Source organism: Macrobrachium nipponense, chromosome 10 (assembly GCF_015104395.2).
Source record: "Macrobrachium nipponense isolate FS-2020 chromosome 10, ASM1510439v2, whole genome shotgun sequence".
Classification (NCBI taxonomy): domain Eukaryota; kingdom Metazoa; phylum Arthropoda; class Malacostraca; order Decapoda; family Palaemonidae; genus Macrobrachium; species Macrobrachium nipponense.
The window spans coordinates 47854320-47875579 of NC_087204.1; the positions used below are offsets into that span (position 1 = coordinate 47854320).

The 21260-nt window shown below is 35.6% G+C and overlaps 1 protein-coding gene across 1 annotated transcript in view; it reads right to left on the bottom strand.

The window, feature by feature from the left end:
* Positions 1–21260, bottom strand: part of LOC135223967 (RNA 3'-terminal phosphate cyclase-like) — a 55884-nt gene that overhangs the window by 8417 nt on the left and 26207 nt on the right. The window contains exons 4-5 of the mRNA XM_064262889.1: positions 18916–19060; positions 4291–4418 (exon numbers count right to left, since the gene is read on the bottom strand). Of these exons, the coding sequence (XP_064118959.1) occupies positions 4291–4418; positions 18916–19060 (273 nt within the window). The remainder of the gene's footprint in view (positions 1–4290; positions 4419–18915; positions 19061–21260) is intronic.

Genomic DNA, 21260 nt, shown 5'->3' on the forward strand with positions numbered 1-21260 from the left:
ATTAGTGTAAGTATTTTACTGATTACATGAAGAATAGAATGATTCCTTCTCATTACTTTGAATGCAAAATGGTTTGAAGATTCTTCCGCAAAAAGAAAAGAAAAAAAATTTCTTTAGAAGATGATACCTATTTACTAATGCGGTTGACATAGCTTCAAAACCAAATTCAGCTCTTTAATCTCTGGAAAAATGTTAATCTTTCTGTCTGCTGGTCACACCTTTTATATCCCCGGCGACTAACAACAAAATTTGTTTGTTTGTTTTATCTTCCAAGATGTAGGTATTTATTACCTGTAGGTACAGCACATTTTTTAACAGTATGCCCACACACACACACTCATACAGTTGCGCGTGTGCTAATACCTATTGGTTTCAGAGACTCAAGTTAACACTACAGTATAGTTGAGAGGGGAGAGAGATAGTTCATCCTAGATGGCCTTGGTTCATCTCTCTATCTCTTGAGGAATGTCAAGATTTGTTCCCTGCTCTTTGTAAATTTAGTCCATGCGACTGACAACAAAAAAACAAAAAAATTCATTCATTTTTTTATTTTTTTTTTCTTCCAGATATGAATTACCCGTACTGCACATTTTTAACAAACATGAACAAACTGCAATATACTCTCTCTCTCTCTCTCTCTCTCTCTCTCTCTCTCTCTCTCAGAAAAGATATCGTCAATTCAATTTATCAGTATCTTTTCCTGATAGACAGAGAGTAAATATTATTTAGGACTCCAAGGCTTGGCATATGTCAATTATTTTATTATCTTGGGATTTTTGGTTAATCTTGGGAATTTCCATGGTCAACTCTTGGGATTAGTAAGAAAAATGTGATTATTTGAGTAGCAGTCGCAGCAGCTGCAGCGCACACCCAAATGAATCGGGTAAGCCTAGCACGCCAAACAATAGTATTTACAAAACCATTTCTCCCATTACAGATATCAAATATTATCTTTTCCGTTACGCAGAATTCTAAATAAATTACGTAGGTTCATGATTGATAAAGTTTTTTTATGCAATAACAAGAAACGGAGTCAGATTTTCTATCAACGTGGCATCTCATTTTGGTGCTGTTGCGAATATTTCAACCAGTTTCACGTGCGTTTAAATCCATACTGACTGTACAGTCTGGAGGCAGTTCTCCCTTCTACACATATCGTGATTTCTTAATATCGTAGGTATAGAATAAATTGGTGAGCAAGGAAATATGAAATAAAGCATAACAGAGTATGAGAAAATAAACAATCGTATACAAACAGATTCTCTCTCTCTCTCTCTCTCTCTCTCTCTCTCTCTCTCTCTCTCTCTCTCTCTCTCTCTCTCTGACAAAATAATAGATAGGAAACAATGACTGAATATTGCTTGAATGCGATATGGCAAAGTTTTGGCCTGACTGAAGTGGGGAGTGACTCTGACACCGACTTACAAGTTATTCCTGGTCATCTCACAGCAATGGATAGACATCAACTTCACAGCCGAGAAAGGGCAATCGTATACAAAATAATTAGGTATGGAAAATGCGAAATGCGGGCCTATGTTGTTCCGATAAAAAAAGCTCTCGCTCGGACAGCTGAGGATTTAGGAGAGAGAGAGAGAGAGAGAGAGAGAGAGAGAGAGAGAGAGAGAGAGAGAGAGAGAGAGCAGGGCTGAATAGGAAGGAGATTAAAGTACCTGGGAATGAAAACCCCTTATAATCTTATAATTATAGCCTCAGGGTTTGTCTCAAGGACATTCAAAGGTCTGTCAAACACAGGCAGTTGTTGTTTTTGTAAAATTAGCATAAGGGCAGATCTTTAAAAGCCACGCCAGACTATACCTTCCATATGAAGATGAAATGATCAAAGATCTGGAAGATGACGAATATGACTGCCTTGATAGCGAAGAATTCAGAGCATTATTTGATGATACGGACACGGAGAGCGACTTTGGAGGATTTTAGTTTATTAATTTTATGCATTTTTTTTTACTTTAATAAATTTTCACTTAAATGCGTATCCTAAAATAAAAATAATAGTTCAAGTAACAAATGTTTCTTTTACTGAGTAAAACAAAAAGTAAAAATTCCTTCGGTATTGTGCCTTAATCAACTGATTTAGAAATTATAGATGATTAGTCTAGAACAGTTAAACACAGCTGTATAAACCAAAAATGATGCAAATGGCGCACGATCGCTCTTTTGTATTTTAAATACAATAGTAATATGAGACTGCATACAATATTATTGGATATAGTGAAGTACAAGTAAAGCATAACTTTTTAAAAGATTACTGTTTTCCTCCGGTAGTAACTATCGCAATCTGCCGATTCGGGAAAGCATAGACGGTACGATGCGACCCCTTTAAAATTAGCTTCAAAATTAGGTTTCAAAAGTCACATCATGCAGTATATACGGCATATATATATCTATATATATATTATGGATATATATATATATATATAGATATATCTATATATATATATATAATATATATATATATATATATATATATATATATATATATTTCTATCTATATATCATATCCATATATTCTATACATATATATCTATATATATATATATAATTTAACTTAGATTCTTTATTCTTCTTCTCATCTATATCTATAAGTATATATATTATAATAATATCTCTAATATATACTTATATATAAATTATATATTATAATAATATATATATATCTATATTATATATATCTATATATACAATTAGACTATCTATTATCTATATATCTGATAATATTAGCTTATATATGAGCTATATATAAATATATTATAAAATCTAATCTATCTATTCTAATTCATCTTCTATCCTATCTATCAAATCTATCTAATCATCTATCTATCTAGCTTATCTTAATCTGAATATAGTAGTGATATAATCTTATTATTGAATTATATATAGATAAGAATATATATTTGAGTAATTAATAGGATTATTTGATATATATTATATTAAGGACCTAGTGTATCATGAAAGTTTTGAAGACCTAATTTTGAAGTTAATTTTAAGGGGGCTACATCACATGAGATATAACATCAGCATATATAATATTCAAATACATATTAGTATCATAATATAAAATACACGCATAATGAATTTGTGTCTTTTTCATGGATCTTTACAATAGTTATGCTTTACTTCACTGTATCTAATAATATTGTATGTACAGTACTCTCATGTTACGTTTGTTTTATAAAAAACAAACTTAGCAATCATGTGCCATTTGCATTGTTTATGTTTTCATGAACGTGGAACAATGATACGATTTGGGAATTTTTATCTAAGCATCAATTTCTATTTAAAGATAGTCATGGGGAATCATTTTGTCTCATCTGCCATACATGGTAAAACAACAGTTAAATGTGTTCTTCCATGCCCAGTATAGTTTTGATCAGAATACTTTTCTCTCCAATTTTATTTATGGTCCAGTTTACTGGCATCGAAGTTTTGGAGGAGTTTCATCCATGTTGCACTATAATTTATAATTATAGAAGGTTGAACATCGTTTCCTCAGCTTCAGCTACAGCTTGCAACTTAAATTTAGCAGTATATTTCCTTGTCGATGGTTTTGCAATTTAGCGGTCATCTTATACTACAGAAAAGAGATAAATTCATGAAAATTTGCCATAATCTTTACCTCATCTTATCTAAAGGCCATTTTATGCAAAGAAATATAAGGTATATTTTACTGATAATATTCACTGCATTTTCTACAGACTGGAACTGGTCTAAGGAGAGGCAGTGTTCCCAATTTGCTAGAGATAATACTGTATTTTATTTTAATGATGACTACTACTACTACTATACATACTGTGGGTTTAATTAAAGTATACAAATTTTTGTTCCTTCCAAAACTCCTGTACATATTGCCAGCATGGGGTTCAGCAATGTCAAAATTGTTGTTGGGAACTTTTATGTTTGATCTATAGTAATTACAATGACTAAAGGCCTGACAGCTTTTTCTGTAAGGGTTCTGTAAGTGATTCTTCTATAGATGCATTCTTCTATGGATGCATTGCTCCTTGTTAACTTATAAACTCATATTTGGGCAATAATTCTGATGTACAGTAAGAAGTCATGAATTACTCCATAGGGTATAATGTGTTGATAAAAGTCAAAGAAAACATTCTTCTTTGTTAAAGACTAGCAATTTCAACAAACTTTAAACTTTCTATAATTAGAGCAATGTTCCATTACTAGTTCCTTAACTACCAGGTATCCTGAAATGACCAATCTAATACCCAAGAGCTCAGCTTAGGCAACATTTGTGAACATATCAATAATGACACTTACACTATGCCTGATCCATTCCCCACAGCTCTTCCAGGTTGCTCCTTAATTCTCTCAATATTTATTGGTACTCCTCTGGGCAATTCTTCCATCAATATGTGTTCTGCTGAATCTGCCATCTTATGTGCCACCTACAAAGAAAAAAAAAGAAATCAACCAGATCAGGAAACACTAAGATCAGCTGCTACTCCATAATCGCATTTCACTGGTTATTTACTCTACTATCATAATATAAAAGAAAAAAAATTATTACATTTCCCCTGATGCATAGATTACAAAACACTTCAAACTGCTTAAACATTAATAATAATAATAATAATAATAATAATAATAATAATAATAATAATAATAATAATAATACCACACACATGGCTAATAGAATGCCTGAAAATATATGGGGCAGAGGAAAACACCATCAGCTTCCTCAAAAATACAATGCGCAACTGGAATACAATACTTACAAGCTCTGGAATAAGACTAGCAGAGGTTAATATCAGGAGAGGGATCTTCCAGGGCGACTCACTGTCCCCACTACTCTTCGTAGTAGCCATGATTCCCATGACAAAAGTACTACAGAAGATGGATGCCGGGTACCAACTCAAGAAAAGAGGCAACAGAATCAACCATCTGATGTTCATGGACAACATCAAGCTGTATGGTAAGAGCATCAAGGAAATAGATACCCTAATCCAGATTGTAAGGATTGTATCTGGGGACATCAGGATGGAGTTTGGAATAGAAAAATGCACCTTAGTCAACATACAAAAAGGCAAAGTAACAAGAACTGAAGGGATAAAGCTACCAGATGGGAGCAACATCAAACACATAGATGAGACAGGATACAAATATCTGGGAATAATGGAAGGAGGGGATATAAAACACCAAGAGATGAAGGACACGATCAGGAAAGAATATATGCAGAGACTCAAGGCGATACTCAAGTCAAAACTCAACGCCGGAAATATGATAAAAGCCATAAACACATGGGCAGTGCCAGTAATCAGATACCGCGCAGGAATAGTCGAATGGACAAAGGCAGAACTCCGCAGCATAGATCAGAAAACCAGGAAACATATGACAATAAACAAAGCACTACACCCAAGAGCAAATACAGATAGACTATACATAACACGAAAGGAAGGAGGGAGAGGACTACTAAGTATAAAGGACTGCGTCAACATCGAGAACAGAGCACTGGGGCAATATCTGAAAACCAGTGAAGACGAGTGGCTCAAGAGTGCATGGGAAGAAGGACTATAAAATTGACGAAGACCAGAAATATACAGACAGGAAAATGACAGACAGAACAAAGGACTGGCACAACAAACCAATGCACGGACAATACATGAGACAGACAAAAGAACCAGCCAGCGATGACACGTGGCAATGGCTACAGAGGGGAGAGCTAAAGAAGGAAACTGAAGGAATGATAACAGCGGCACAATATCAGGCCCTAAGAACCAGATATGTTTAAAGAGTGATAGACGGAAATAACATCTCTCCCATATGTAGGAAGTGCAATGCGAAAAATGAAACCATAACCCACACAGCAAGCGAATGCCCGGCACTTGCACAGAACCAGTACAAAAAAAGGCATGATTCAGTGGCAAAAGCCCTCCACTGGAGCCTGTGCAAGAAACATCAGCTACCTTGCAGTAATAAGTGGTACGAGCACCAACCTGAGGGAGTGATAGAAAACGATCACGCAAAGATCCTCTGGGACTATGGTATCAGAACGGATAGGGTGATACGTGCAAATAGACCAGACGTGACGTTAATTGACAAAGTCAAGAAGAAAGTATCACTCATTGATGTCGCAATACCATGGGACACCAGAGAGAAGAAGAAAAGAAGAGGGAAAAAATGGATCAAGTATCAAGATCTGAAAATAGAAATAAGAAGGATATGGGATATGCCAGTGGAAATCGTACCCATAATCATAGAAGCACTAGGCACGATCCCAAGATCCCTGAAAAGGAATCTAGAAAAACTAGATGCTGAAGTAGCTCCAGGACTCATGCAGAGGAGTGTGATCCTAGAAGCGGCGCACATAGTAAGAAAAGTGATGGACTCCTAAGGAGCCAGGATGCAACCCGGAACCCCACACTATAAATACCACCCAGTCGAATTGGAGGACTGTGATAGAGCAAAAAAAAAAAAATAATAATAAAATTGATAATAATAATAATAATAATAACAATAATAATAATAATAATAATAATAAATGGATAAGTATCAAGATCTGAAAATAGAAATAAGAAGGATATGGGATATGCCAGTGGAAATCGTACCCATAATCATAGGAGCACTAGGCACGATCCAAGATCCCTGGAAAAGGAATCTAGAAAAACTAGAGGCTGAAGTAGCTCCAGGACTCATGCAGAAGAGTGTGATCCTAGAAACGGCACACATAGTAAGAAAAGTGATGGACTCCTAAGGAGGCAGGATGCAACCCGGAACCCCACACTATAAATACCACCCAGTCGAATTGGAGGACTGTGATAGAGAGAGATAGCAATGACAGACTAAAGAACTAGCCAGCGATGAAACATGGCAATGGCTACAGAGGGTAGAGCTAAAGAAGGAAACTGAAGGAATGATAACAGCAGCACAAGATCAGGCCCTAAGAACCAGATATGTTCAAAGAATGATAGATGGAAATAACATCATCTCTCCCATATGTAGGAAGTGCAATACAAAAAATGAGACTGTAAACCACACTGCAATCAAATGTCTGGCACTTGCACAGAACCAGTACAAAAAGAGGCATGTTTCAGTGGCATAAGCCCTCCACTGGAGCCTGCGCCAAAAACACCTCCTACCTTGCAGTTATAAGTCTAACGAGCACCATCCTGAAGGAGTGACAGAAAACGGTCAGGCACAGATCCTCTGGGACTATGGTATCAGAACAGATAGGGTGATACATGCAAATAGACAAGAAATGACGCTGATTGACAAAATCAAGAAGAAAGTATCACTCATTGATGTCACAATACCATGGGACACCAGAGTTGAAGAGAAAGAGAGGGAAAAAATGGATAAGTATCAAGATCTGAAAATAGAAATAAGAAGGATATGGGATATGCCAGTGGAAATCGTATCCATAATCATAGAAGCACTAGGCACGATCCCAAGATCCCTGAAAAGGAATCTAGAAAAACTAGATGCTGAAGTAGCTCCAGGACTCATGCAGAGGAGTGTGATCCTAGAAGCGGCGCACATAGTAAGAAAAGTGATGGACTCCTAGGAGGCAGGATGCAACCCGGAACCCCACACTATAAATACCACCCAGTCGAATTGGAGGACTGTGATAGAGCAAAAAAAAAATAATAATAAAATTGATAATAATAATAATAATAATAATAATAATAATAATAATAATAATAATAAAAATAATAATAGCAATGACAGACTAAAGAACTAGCCAGCGATGAAACATGGCAATGGCTACAGAGGGTAGAGCTAAAGAAGGAAACTGAAGGAATGATAACAGCAGCACAAGATCAGGCCCTAAGAACCAGATATGTTCAAAGAATGATAGATGGAAATAACATCATCTCTCCCATATGTAGGAAGTGCAATACAAAAAATGAGACTGTAAACCACACTGCAATCAAATGTCTGGCACTTGCACAGAACCAGTACAAAAAGAGGCATGTTTCAGTGGCATAAGCCCTCCACCGGAGCCTGTGCCAAAAACACCTGCTACCTTGCAGTTATAAGTCTAACGAGCACCATCCTGAAGGAGTGACAGAAAACGGTCAGGCACAGATCCTCTGGGACTATGGTATCAGAACAGATAGGGTGATACGTGCAAATAGACAAGAAATGACGCTGATTGACAAAATCAAGAAGAAAGTATCACTCATTGATGTCACAATACCATGGGACACCAGAGTTGAAGAGAAAGAGAGGGAAAAAATGGATAAGTATCAAGACCTGAAAAAAGAAATAAGAGTGATATGGGATATGCCAGTGGAAATTGTACCCATAATCATAGGAACACCAGGCACCATTCCAAGATCCCTGAGAAGGAATGTGGAAAAACTAGAGGCTGAAGTAGCTCCAGGACTCATGCAGAAGTGTGTGATCCTAGAAACGGTGCACATAGTAAGAACAGTGATGGATTCCTAAGGAGGCAGGATGTAACCTGTAACTCCACACTATAAATACCATCCAGTCGAATTGGAGGACTGTGATAACAAAAAAAAAATAATAATAATATAATCGTAATTACAAAATTCATGTTATAATATTTTAAAGAAACAAAGTCTCTCTCTCTCTCTCTCTCTCTCTCTCTCTCTCTCTCTCTCTCTCTCTCTCTCTCTCTCTCTCTCTCTCTCACTCTCTCTCTCTCTCTCAGTTAGCAGTAGATTATTTTAAATTGATCTAATTTTAACTTTGCCATCTAGAACTATAAATGTGCCATTCTAAAACATAGACACAAATAAGAGTTGTATTAGTTTAAATAAAAAGCACTGTTTGTTCATGAAAAAGAATTTCAGAACAAAGAGAAAGAGACAAAGTAAAGTTCTTAAAACCTAGGTAAAGACGACTTCTAAAAATAGATTAATCAGGAAGGGGAAAGAAGAGAAAAATAATACGTATGTAATCTTTGAACTCCCATATTTTTACCAATCATTAACGTATTTCTTTTTTAAGGGTAATGTATTAACCTAACTTTTAAATGAAATCACAGTAGTAACTTTAATTTCATTTAAAAGTTAGCTTAATACTTAAGGAACATGAGTAGGGTCATGTTTAGTGTTCAAACTCTAGAAAATTACAATTTTTCCGAGACAATTTGTATTTTTCATAGCTACAAATCTGAGGTCTTAACAACAGGATACTTTCTAGCGCCTAGCTGGATCCGGTTAAATCGCACATGAAAGCAAGGAATCTTGTGAGATCCAGCAATGGATGCGTATATCATTTATTAACGTTTTTAGATACCATGCCAATTTTACATGAAATTTCACCCCGCACAAGAGGGTCTGGAACCGAACTTCACGAGTTTGGGGTATGACTGTAGTATCCTTTTTGCAAGCTGTCATACTAGGTCTTTTCCACATCTTTTATGGTTCACATAGTGTTGACCACTAATTCTTCAAACATGTGCTGTGTGTTAAGTGCAAGCAGCTAACTTCCTTTATCTAGGAATGGGTTGCTCATCTCATTGATAACTTGAATAAGGCTTAGTATTTGCTTGTGAAATGTGTCTGTACAGACAAACCTTCTTCATGGTGGTGGTAGTCATCTTCTCAGATGACAGTGCGTACTGCTCAAATTCAGTGAGAAGGCATGCCTGCTCAAGTCATCATTCTGCTCATGAGCTTGATTGATTGGAATGCTGGAAAACCTAGCTGTCTTTTGAACAACCCAGTTGCCTCTGACAATAAACTCCTTTGATTGTTGGAGGAATGCTCTCCATGTTGTGGATGTGAATTGTGACCCATCTGGCAAAATTTTGGTGGTCAAGTGTGAAGAACCAAGGTGCAAGAGCTTTCACAGTCTCGACATATAAGGAATAGTCTTTTTCTCTGTGAGCATGAATTAAATTGAGTCCCAGGATTTCAATCTTCATGATGGTGTCTTCCTCTGTTCTATCTTCATTTGTTGTAGCAGCAGCTCTCTACAGGTAGGCATTGTTGTAGCTTGGAGAATGCTAGAGCACTGACTTGGTGGGCATGCCTAGTTCTTGTCAGGTGTGATGCTTTCATGAGTGATTCATCTTTGTCAGCAGAAGTTAAACCTGCCTGGGTTATTGCTACTGCCCATCCAGATCCTTCTAGGTAGTCTCCAATTGTCTTGGACACTGCCATCTCCAGGTGAAGTCCGCAAACTGGTCTTCACCATAAGTGGTAGGCCACTGCCACTGAATGAACTTGGCTAGCGCATAGAGTGGAACATCTAATGCTACTACAAGAATCTGACCAGGTTCCAGAGGTCCTTAATTCCTCATATTGTTGGACTGTGGAACAGTCCCTCTTAGGATGCTATCCAATTGGAATATCAAAAGTTCAAGCGAAGATGCAGTGCAATACTATCCAGAAGCAATTTTCCTTATACATATTTTACAATGTACTTAACATTTTTATCAATATATTTTTTAAAATATTAATAAACATACATGTACCGTAAAAATTCTCTCGTCTAAGTAAATGAGAGAGAGAGAGAGAGAGAGAGAGAGAGAGAGAGAGAGAGAGAGAGAGAGAGAGAGAGCGAGTATAGAGAGAGAGAAAGAGAGAGAAATTTTATTGTTATTGTTTAATCTCATTAAACTTAATATTATTTGAAAATTAGTACTGTAAATTATTATTGTATCATGAAATGTAGTAATACCCTTAAAGACAAATACATACACTTCTAATGCTTCCAGCTAAAACAGAGGGAGAGTTACCACTATGACAAACATATCTTGTGGAGAGAGAGAGAGAGAGAGAGAGAGAGAGGAAGAGAGGAGAGAGAGAGAGAGAGAGAGAGAGAGAGAGAGAGAGAGAGAGAGACTATTGCCTCAGTTAGGTTGTTACACTGATAGATATCCACTTGCAAAAGTCAAATAATAATTGTACAGTGGGCCCCCTTTATTCACGTTCTCCGGATTTGCGGACTCAAGCATTCGCAGGTTTCTCTCTGGACCATATCTACCCATTATTCGTAGGAAATTAGCATATTCACAGTATTTTTCTATGAAAAGAATTCCCAAATTCATGGTTTTTTATCAGTTTTATCATAAAATGCACTTTTTGTGATAAACTTAAAAAAAAAGTTATAAAAATTTTTAGTGGGATTTTCTTGAGTTTTAACTAACAAACTAGGCTGTTTTCAACAATTTTATAGGGGTTCTAACTATTCACGGAGGGGGGGGGGGGGGGGGGGGGGGGGGGGTCTGGTACACACACCCCACGAATAAGGGGGACCACTGTATTGAGAATAATGATAATTTTAATAAAACTTCTTTTACTGTAATCATATTGCATGTATTATCGTGTTACAATATATGAACAAAGTGATGATGCACCATTTGCAACCTGGTTCTGTTTACATCTGAAAGTAATCAGCTAATCGCATTTTGCCGTTATCATCTGTCTTTAGTTGCTAAATGGAACTTAATTCAGAAATACTACATTCCTTTCATAAATTATCAAAGCTGGGTTAATAATGCCAATTCTAGATCTTGTTCATACAGTCCGGTCCCGAATTATGCATGTTCGACTTTTGTGATTCCCCTTTTATGCGGTCGCTAGTTCTCAAAAATAGATTTTCTGTATCTGAGAAGCCGTTCAACTTATGCGAGTCCCGCGCCGCAAAACATATCAAATCTATTTATTGTACTTTCACGTATTTTAGATGATGACAGGGGGGGGGGGGGGGGGGGGGGGGGGGGGGGGGGGGGGGGACGTTTGCTAGGTATCTGAGAGAAGGGGTGAGGGAATGCCTAGAGGAAAAACTATTATTCCTCCAAGGGGGAATGCAAGAGAAAGATTTTCTGCTCAGCCATTAGCTAAGACTGAAGGCTCTGCCTCACGCATTTGTTACATGATAGCGCAGTGTGTATGAATACTCATCGCCATATGCATAATTCAGATCTGCAAAGTGTATTCTGATGATCCGCATCATGCAGATTTGATCATTTATATTTTTCTATTGTTGAAATAGGTTTTGATGAAAATGACTAGTAAAAGTAATTAACCCTTTAACGCCGATTGGATGTATTAAGCGTCTATGAAAATTGTCTGTCATGTGCTGATTGGACGTATGGTACGTTGATATAAAGTTTTTTTTTAAATTCACAGAAAAAGAGTTATAGGCCCACTAGGCAAAATCTTTTGAATCACGTGCCTTGGGGGATGCTGGGAGCTCACAGATCAAGGCATTGTTTTGTTTACAATCGTTACCCAGGAGCGCAAGCGCGAATTTCTTTCTTCTCGCACTAAAAAGCATCAACGACACATCTCGGAAATTATTTCGTCACTTTGACATAATTTTTGCACCATTTTATATTAGCCGTACAAGGAGTATTATATACTATATGAAAATGTGCGCAATTTCATGTAGAATACAACTAAAAAAAAACTCATGGTTTTAGCTTTTATCAGTTTTGAAATATTTTCATATAAATAATGATAAGTGCTAAAATTTCAACCTTCCGTCAACTTTTACTCGACCGAAATGGTCGAAAAACGCAATTGTAAGCTAAAACTCTTATATTCTAGTAATATTCAATCATTTACATTTATTTTGCAACAAATTGAAAGTCTCTAGCACAATATTTCGATTTATGGTGAATTTATGAAAAAACTTTTTCCTTACGTCCGCGTGGTAACTCTTCCGAAAAAATCATAAAATTTTTCGTCCGATTGTCGTAATGTTTGCACCATTTAAAATTAGCCGTTACATAAAGTTTTATACATGGAAATGTGCGCAATTTCATGTAGAATACAACTAAAAACAACCCATGGTTGTAGCTTTTATCAGTTTTGAAATATTTTCATATAAATAACGATAAGTGCCAAAAAAAAAAAAATATCAAAACCTCCGGTCAAATTTGACTCGGGACCGAAATGGGTTTAAAAACAAAAAATGCAATTGTAAGCTAAAAATCTTATATTCTAGTAATATTCAATCATTTACCTTTATTTTGCAACAAATTGGAAGTATCAAGCACAATATTTTGATTTATGGTGAATTTATAAAAAAAAAAAACATTTTCCTTACGTCCGCGCGGTAACTCTTCCGAAAAATATCAGACATTTTTTTGTCTGATTGTCGTAATGTTTGCACCATTTTAAATTAGCCGTTACATAAAGTTTTATATATGAAAATGTGCGCAATTTCATGTAGAATACAACAACAAACAACCCATGGTTGTAGCTTTTATCAGTTTTGAAATATTTTCATATAAATAACGATAAGTGCCAAAATTTCAACCTTCAGTCAACTTTGACTCGACCGAAATGGTAAAAAAACACAATTGTAAGCTAAAACTATTACATTCTAGTAATATTCAATCATTTACCTTTATTTTGCAACAAATTGGAAGTCTCTAACACAATATTTCGATTTATGGTGAATTTATGAAATAAACTTTTTCCTTACGTCCGCACGGTACTCTTCCGAAAAAATCATAAATTTTTTCGTCCAATTGTCGTAATTTTTGCACCATTTTAAATTAGCCGTTACATAAAGTTTTATATATGAAAATGTGCACAATTTCATTTAGAATACAACAAAAAACAACCCATGGTTGTAGCTTTTATCAATTTTAAAAAATTTTCATATAAATAACGATAAATAGAAAAAATTTGTCCTTCAGTCAACTTTAACTCGACCGAAATGGTCAAAAACTGCAATTGTAAGCTACAACACTTACAGTCTAGCAATATTCAATCAATTACCTTCATTTTGCAACAAACTGGAATTCTCTAGCACAATATTTCGAATTCATGTGTGTTACGAATTCATGCATCAGTTTGTGATAATATTTTCTCTGTGTTGCCTTGATTGTTTTACAATGTGTTATATACCAAAATGATTGCAATTTAGTGTACAATACAACAGCAAAAATTAACTCGTTAGCTTTAACCATTTTGCTCACAGGGCGGTTTGTATACAATTATATATGAAATTTTTTTTCGCGCTGTCATATATCCCAATATTTATAAATAATAATGATATTTTTTTTCATTTCTGATGGTTGCATACTAAACTTCAAGCAATGACAAAAAAAGGAGCCAAAAATGAACTCTTAATCTTGAAAACTAAGTGTGCTGTCATTTAAAAAAAATAAAAATCCCACTTCGGTGCTCTCACGAACGCTGCCGGCATACGGAAGATGATTTTTAAAATACCGCTTCGGCATTTAAGGGTTAACAGAAAAGTAATGTGTTTGAGAGAGAGAGAGAGAGAGAGAGAGAGAGAGAGAGAGAGAGAGAGAGAGAGAGAGAGAGAATTGTTCTATCTAATCTTTTCAAGAAATTGTCATTTCATGTTGAATTTTGAATTTTTATAGTTTCTTTTTAAGAAATTGTAATTTCATATCAAATTTTGAATTTTTGAGAGAGAGAGAGAGAGAGAGAGAGAGAGAGAGAGAGAGAGAGAGAGAGAGAGAGAGAGAGAGAGAGAGAGAATCATTCGATCTAAACTTTTCAAGAAACTGTCATTTCATGTTGAATTTAGAATTTTTATAATTTCTTTATAAGAAATTGTAATTTCACATCAAATTTTGAATTTTCATCTGTTCTTTTTTTATTGCAGAATAAATTTATATGAAGACAATTATACATAGTGAACGTGCCAGACAAAGAAACAGACATGCGCTCGTAACCAGGTTTGTTAGGCCTAACAGGAGTGAAGATGCGCATGATCTGCTAGTCCCCAAAACCTCAAATGGTTCACAATGCCTTCCTTCAGCAGAACTCTTCACGGAGGATGATATAGAGGAGTTTGAAGGTTTTTTGGCAGAGGATAGATAGAGGAATTTCCATCCAAAAGGTTTTTTTAAAGGAAATGACTATCGTACAGTACACTTGTACCAATGGTGGCATTGTTTACATGTGGGAGTTTTCACCATTCTGTGTGTAATTTAAAACTTTTTCAAGTTATTAAAACCTTTTTAATGTTTGATTTATCCATAAGAAAAATTTCATATTAGAAAAAATTACAGTAGGCAGTCCCCGGGTTACGATGGGTTCAGCTTACGACGTTCCGAGGTTAAGGCGCTTTTCAATTATATTCATCAGACATTATTTCCATCGTTACGAAACTTGTTCCAGGGTTACACCGCCTAAACACTGATCTGGTAGAAGAAATATGACACCAAAAATGCAAAGTAATCAATATATGGTTTATTTGATGAAAAATGCAATAAGAATGCAGTTTACATAGTTTTGAATGCACCCAGAGCATTAAAAGTAAGGTTTTCTTAGGATTTTTGACGATGTTCCGGCTTACGACGATTTCGGCTTACGAAGCGTCTCAAGAATGGAACCCCCATCGTAACCCGGGGACTGCCTCTATAGTACATAGAAAGTATTGAAAATGGGTAGTAAAAAAAAGTTTGACTGGGTAAGTTGCCGTTTGCCTTGGCCCTAATGGAATTATTCCCATACGGTATGTGTTTTGAAATACGTATGCAAATTTCCAATTCTGCGAGGCCGTGGATCCACCAAATTCTTGCATAATTGGGGACCGTACTGTACATACGTTGCCTAAAAAGGAAACCATTGTTTTGTTTATGTTTCATCGCCATTCTCAAACAACAGCTAACAACAATTATCATATACAATTATCGTTCATATGACTGAATTCTTCTAAGCAGTTGCAAACAGCTTTGCGCGCTGCCTCACTTGATGTCCTCTGCGTTTTTGTTATAAAAGCATGGGGGAATGTGAAAATAGAAAGTGTCTTAAATTCATTTAAAAAATGCCATGGATGGTACCGAAGATTGTGATCAATCATGTGATATGTATGAGAAACTTTTCATGAAAAATTAATATTATGTTACCCTAAATGTTATTACTACTGTAATTACACCAACATTGAAATTTCTAAAAGGTTACCGAAAGATAAAGGTTGCTGTGAGCGCATCAGCACAACCGTAACTCGATGTTTACATTTTCTCAGCTGGGATTGCAAAGATCAAAGTTTATTCCACTGAAATAGAATTATTCCTAAAATAGGCTCTTTGTTATCAAGATATGCCAATACATACGTAATATATAAGGTAAAAATGGTTTTATTACCTTTATTATCAGTTTATTTCATATGGTGAATCTCCATGCACTGGGGCTGAGGCTAGCCTACTGATACTCATCTTAGAATTCAAGGTTTGATTTTTAAAATTGTAGTATAAGACAACCCCCAATTTTTATGGGTGATTTTTAGGATTTAAAGGTCATCTTATACGTGGAAATATACGGTATTTGAAAATTAGTAAATAATTTTTGTATCACAAAAATGTAATTAGTCAAGAATATAACATCAAAATACACTAATTAGCGAATACTTATCGTCGGAAAAACCCACAAATAAGTGAATTTCCTGCAAATAATGGGAAGATATGGTCCAAAGAAAAATCCGCGAATAGATGAGTCTGCGAATACGGGGGTTGACTGTACACAGAAAGGTTAGTGGTCCAACAAAGGTACCTGGCATCTGGCCCAACTTCCTCTGGAATCCCACAAACAAGGAGGAGCTTTTCCAATTTCTTTCAGAAAAAGTTCGCTTAAATGATTGGCCTGGTGGAAAGGTCTTCATAATGCCAGGCACAGATGTGATCAGTAGAGGTTCAGCCCACTTCATGCTACAGTAATGAAGAGGCTGATATCAAGATTGTCATTCACCTGAAAGATGCACTGGACAAAGGATGCTCTACTTGTTTAGTATGCACTGTTGATACAGACGCCATTGTCATATTGATAGTAAAGTACCATTCTCTGACCAGCCAAATCAGATTGCAGCAATCTGGGTAGCCTTTGGAACTGGAAAGAACTTCATGAACCTTGATGTCAATGATATTTACCAAACTCTTAGAAAAGATAAATCATTAACACTGCCTATGTTTTACAGTTTCACAGGATGTGATACAACTGCTTTCTTTGGCAAAGGGAAAAATCAGTATGGGAGGCTTGGAATGTCTACAAGGAGGTGACAGAGGCTTTCAAGAACATTATATATCAAGCCTACATGACCATGACAGTGAACTGCAAGGAATTTCAGTTGCTTGAGCGCTTCACCATTAATCATCTACAGTAAAACAAGCAACTCGGAGTCTGTGAATGAGGCACATAGGGAGCTCTTCTCTCAGAAGAATAGGACAATGGAAAATGTTCCCCCGATACAAGAAGCCCATCTGCAGCATACACTGCATACAGTCTATCAAGCTGGAATTTTGGCAACCAGTTATCAGTGTGAACAGAAGCCTCAAACTTTGGAGGTATTTGGGTGGCATTTCAAGAGTGCAACATGCACTTGGCATCCCAGGTGGTCCACCCAGCCTGTTGCATCCCAGGCCTGCAGTGAACTGGTCAAGTGTGCCTGCAAAAGTGCTACATGTGTAGGATGATGTTCATGTAAGAAAGCATACTGGAAATGCATTGAACTATGAAGCTGCCAATGAGAAAAGTAACTAAAAGCCTTTATTTAGTTTGACATAAAAGATTTTTTTATCTTGTTGCTGAAGGTGAATAGTTTATATTTCTATACATTCTATTGTTATTTTTCTGATTCAAATTCATTTTTTGCAGATTCCTCAATTATAACCAATTAAACTGACCTTTGTGTTTTACTCTGCTCCTTAGTTGTGTACACAATAAGATTATTTCAATAAATTCTATGATAAATACACCTAATGTGCAAGATGAGAAACTCATGATTGGTTGATACCAGAACAAGCAAGTATATCTTCCCATGAAAGAAGAAAAGGATAGATATGAGGCAGGGAATAAAAAAAAAGGGGGGGGAGGTTAGTTGTGCTAATGAGTGGCATGTAACATGAAACTAAACTAAGGAATACCTCAAAAGAGGAAACTTGACAATTTTGTACCATTTTAACTAAACATTAAATGGTCTGAAAGAGAACACGGTTTTGACTTGATCTTCATATGTCTCAGGGGTGAACTTTAGTTTTCATGAGTATCAGTGGGCCACATATTTTTAAGGATAATAATGTAAGATGACTCTGAAATGATATCAACGTGTTTTATAGGACAATAATTTTAGGTATATTTTTGTTTGAATTATTAAAATAAGCTGTTATAAGAGTTTTAGTTTAAGGTGTCCCCCCCCCTCTCCCCCCCCCCCCTCTCTCTCTCTCTCTCTCTCTCTCTCTCTCTCTCTCTCTCTCTCTCTCTCTCTCTCTCTCATGATGACAGCTATTGCCTGGAAGGAGCCAATCACACAGTTTTTAAAGGAGGTTTCAATATATCACAGAATTTCAGTAATTGCAGGCAGGTTGTGGTCCCTAACCTTTGCAAAAATGGGGGGTCAATTATATTTTATTATTAGTGATTAGAAAACTATGGGTTATATGTGAATAACATTCATAACTGAATTACTTTTACTTCACCTTTACACATCATAATACTGTAAAGGTGATGATGAAATCTACTGAAAGATATTCATTATGGTATCCAAACTATTATTGTTTATACTTCATTACCCATACCATATTCTGAGCAAAAGATAAATTTCTTCTAGACCTGTCACCAAAATACAATTTTTATAATACACATTTGTATTATGCAACAGTGTTTTCATTAATTGGGCAAAATTCTGGTATTTAAATGTTAACTTTTAAACTAGAGCATTATCCTATTTTCATTATTAATACAAGGATGGATACACATCCTGACATGCAGAATACATATGCTATGTATTCTATGACATGGTAAATTCAAGTAAGATAAATTAAAAAGATAGAAAAACTATGCTTTGTCACTGTATTTTAAACTAAGAAAAAGCTTAGGATTGTTTTGTACTAATATTTATTATATATTCAACAAATACTTAGTATGCAAAATGAAAGCTTCTGAAAATAGTTGTAATGAAATAAAAATGTATAAAATAATGATAAAAGTTGATAAAAATCTTTTTTTTCAGTTGTTTAATTCACAAAAGTAGGAGTACCTTTACTGGAAGTGTTCCTGCAACATAAGACTTCCCATAAACTGATGCCACTTCTCCAAAGTCTGTAAAATCAGCCGCCCACAGACCTTCATTTGATGGTTTCACTTCAAGAGAGACTTCACCACCTCCTTGAGGATAAAAGCCCCTAGAAAAAAAATGTTAACCACCTTCGTTACAGTTTCTGTCCCTAAAGACATTCAATTAGTACATAAAGTTAAAAGGCAGCCTAGAAAAACAATGAAAAATGTTTTATCTTTTTCAGTACAATATGACAAATTTTAAAAATTTGCATTTTTCCTAGATAAACAAACCAAAGCCTTTAAAATATGGAGTATCGTGCACTGCATATGCTAGACAGCTGTGACCTGAGTAACAAGAAGGGTGACTTGAGAGAGAGAGAGAGAGAGAGAGAGAGAGAGAGAGAGAGAGAGAGAGAGAGAGAGAGAGGGGGGGGGGTGTTACCCACACTCTCCAACCTATACCAGACATTGTTTGCTCAGCAAGAGACAAACAGAGCAAGATAGTTCAGGTTGGTAAAACCTACATGAAAAAGTAAATTATGTACTTTAAAATTTTTGCTATTTGTTCCTACAAGGATATAAACACTGCATTTTATATATGGAGTCTCAACCCTTAGGAGGGAGGTAGTGCTTGTGACTTATGATGAGTACCCACCCGAGGGAGTGATCCAACTCGCAACATGCATTGTCATATGTGGAATTCTCAGCAACTAAAATTACATCTAAAAATAATCAACTGAAAACGTTTTGCCGATATCATCACTGTCTTTAGTTGCCGAACGAAACTCAATTTAGAGATACATTCCTTTCGTAAATGATCAAAGCTGGGTTAATAATGCTGATTCTATATCAAGTTTTTCATACATACATCGCCTAAAAGTTTATGGCTTGTCTATAATTCATTACTATTTCTTGATACTTAACAACAACGTACTATTTCATACAAACAATAGCACAGACAACAGTAAGTACTGACACAAACAACCACATCTAGAATGAGCTCTTTGCCAACGTTGGTTGTCGTAACTATTGGACAGTTATTAAACATAAGGGTGGTCAAATTTTTAAAAACTTGTTAATTCTCATTGTTGACTTCCATTAGCAAAAATAACATGAATTTATTCATCATTCATGTAATGATTAAGGTCTTAAGAAAGTGTACCAGGTCTTAAGAAAGTGTACCAACCTGCAAATGTTTTGCTATAGGAAAAAGCAACAGCCATATCTGGCCAAATCACACATTTATTCTATTTAAAATTTAATGCTTTTTTAAAATGTAGTCACACCCCAACCTTACGTTAGGTTAGGTTCCAGAACCCCTTGCACAAGATGAATTTTCATGTAAGTTTGACACAGCCTTTAATAATGCTAATAAATGTTTATTTCTACTAGAGTTTAAACAGTAAATATGACCCTAATCATGATCCCAAAGTATTAAACTAACTATTAAATGAAATTACAATTACTGTAACTTCATTTAAAAGTTAATTTATACATTACCCTTAAAAAGAAATAAATGGTTGTAAAAACAGAGTAAGTATCTAGAGAGATTTGTGTAAAAACAGCATAAGTATCAAGAGAGATTTGTGTCTCTCTCCTTCTGGCTGATCTATTTTTAGAAGCCTTGTCAACCTCCTATTAAGAACCTCTTTATTCTACAAATCTTTTTCTCCAATATGACAAAATCATGCTCTCAAAGCACTTTAATTTCATTTAAAATTCAACTCGATACCATACTGTAATTAATATTTCATTACAGTCATTACAGTACAGAGAGAGAGAGAGAGAGAGAGAGAGAGAGAGAGAGAGAGAGAGAGAGAGAGAGAGAGAGAGAGAGAGATTTAGCTAACTTTTTAAATGAAATTAAACTTATTATAACTTCATTTATAAGTTAGCTTATACATTACCTTTCAACAAAAGAAATATGACAAATTTTTAATCAATTTGTATTTTTATTGCTAACAAACCTGAGGTCTTAACAATAGGATAATTTCCAAGTGCTAGCTGGTAACCAGTTAAAAACAATTAAAGATTGTAAGCAAGGAATCTGTGAGATATGGTAACTCCTGCACGTACAAGGTGATAGCTGGTCAGAGACCAAGCACTGCACTCTGTGATGTGCTCAAGCTTTTCCCCAACCCAGGAATTATACCAAAAGAGAAGGGCAGCTAGAGGTGAGTAGTAAAACATTAAGACCTCAGGTTTGTTAGTTATGAAAAATACAAACTGATTAAAAATTTGTCATTTGTTCATATGCGGAACAAACCTTTGGTCTTATCAATAGGATACACTTATACTTGGAAGGAGGTACAAGTATCCTAAACT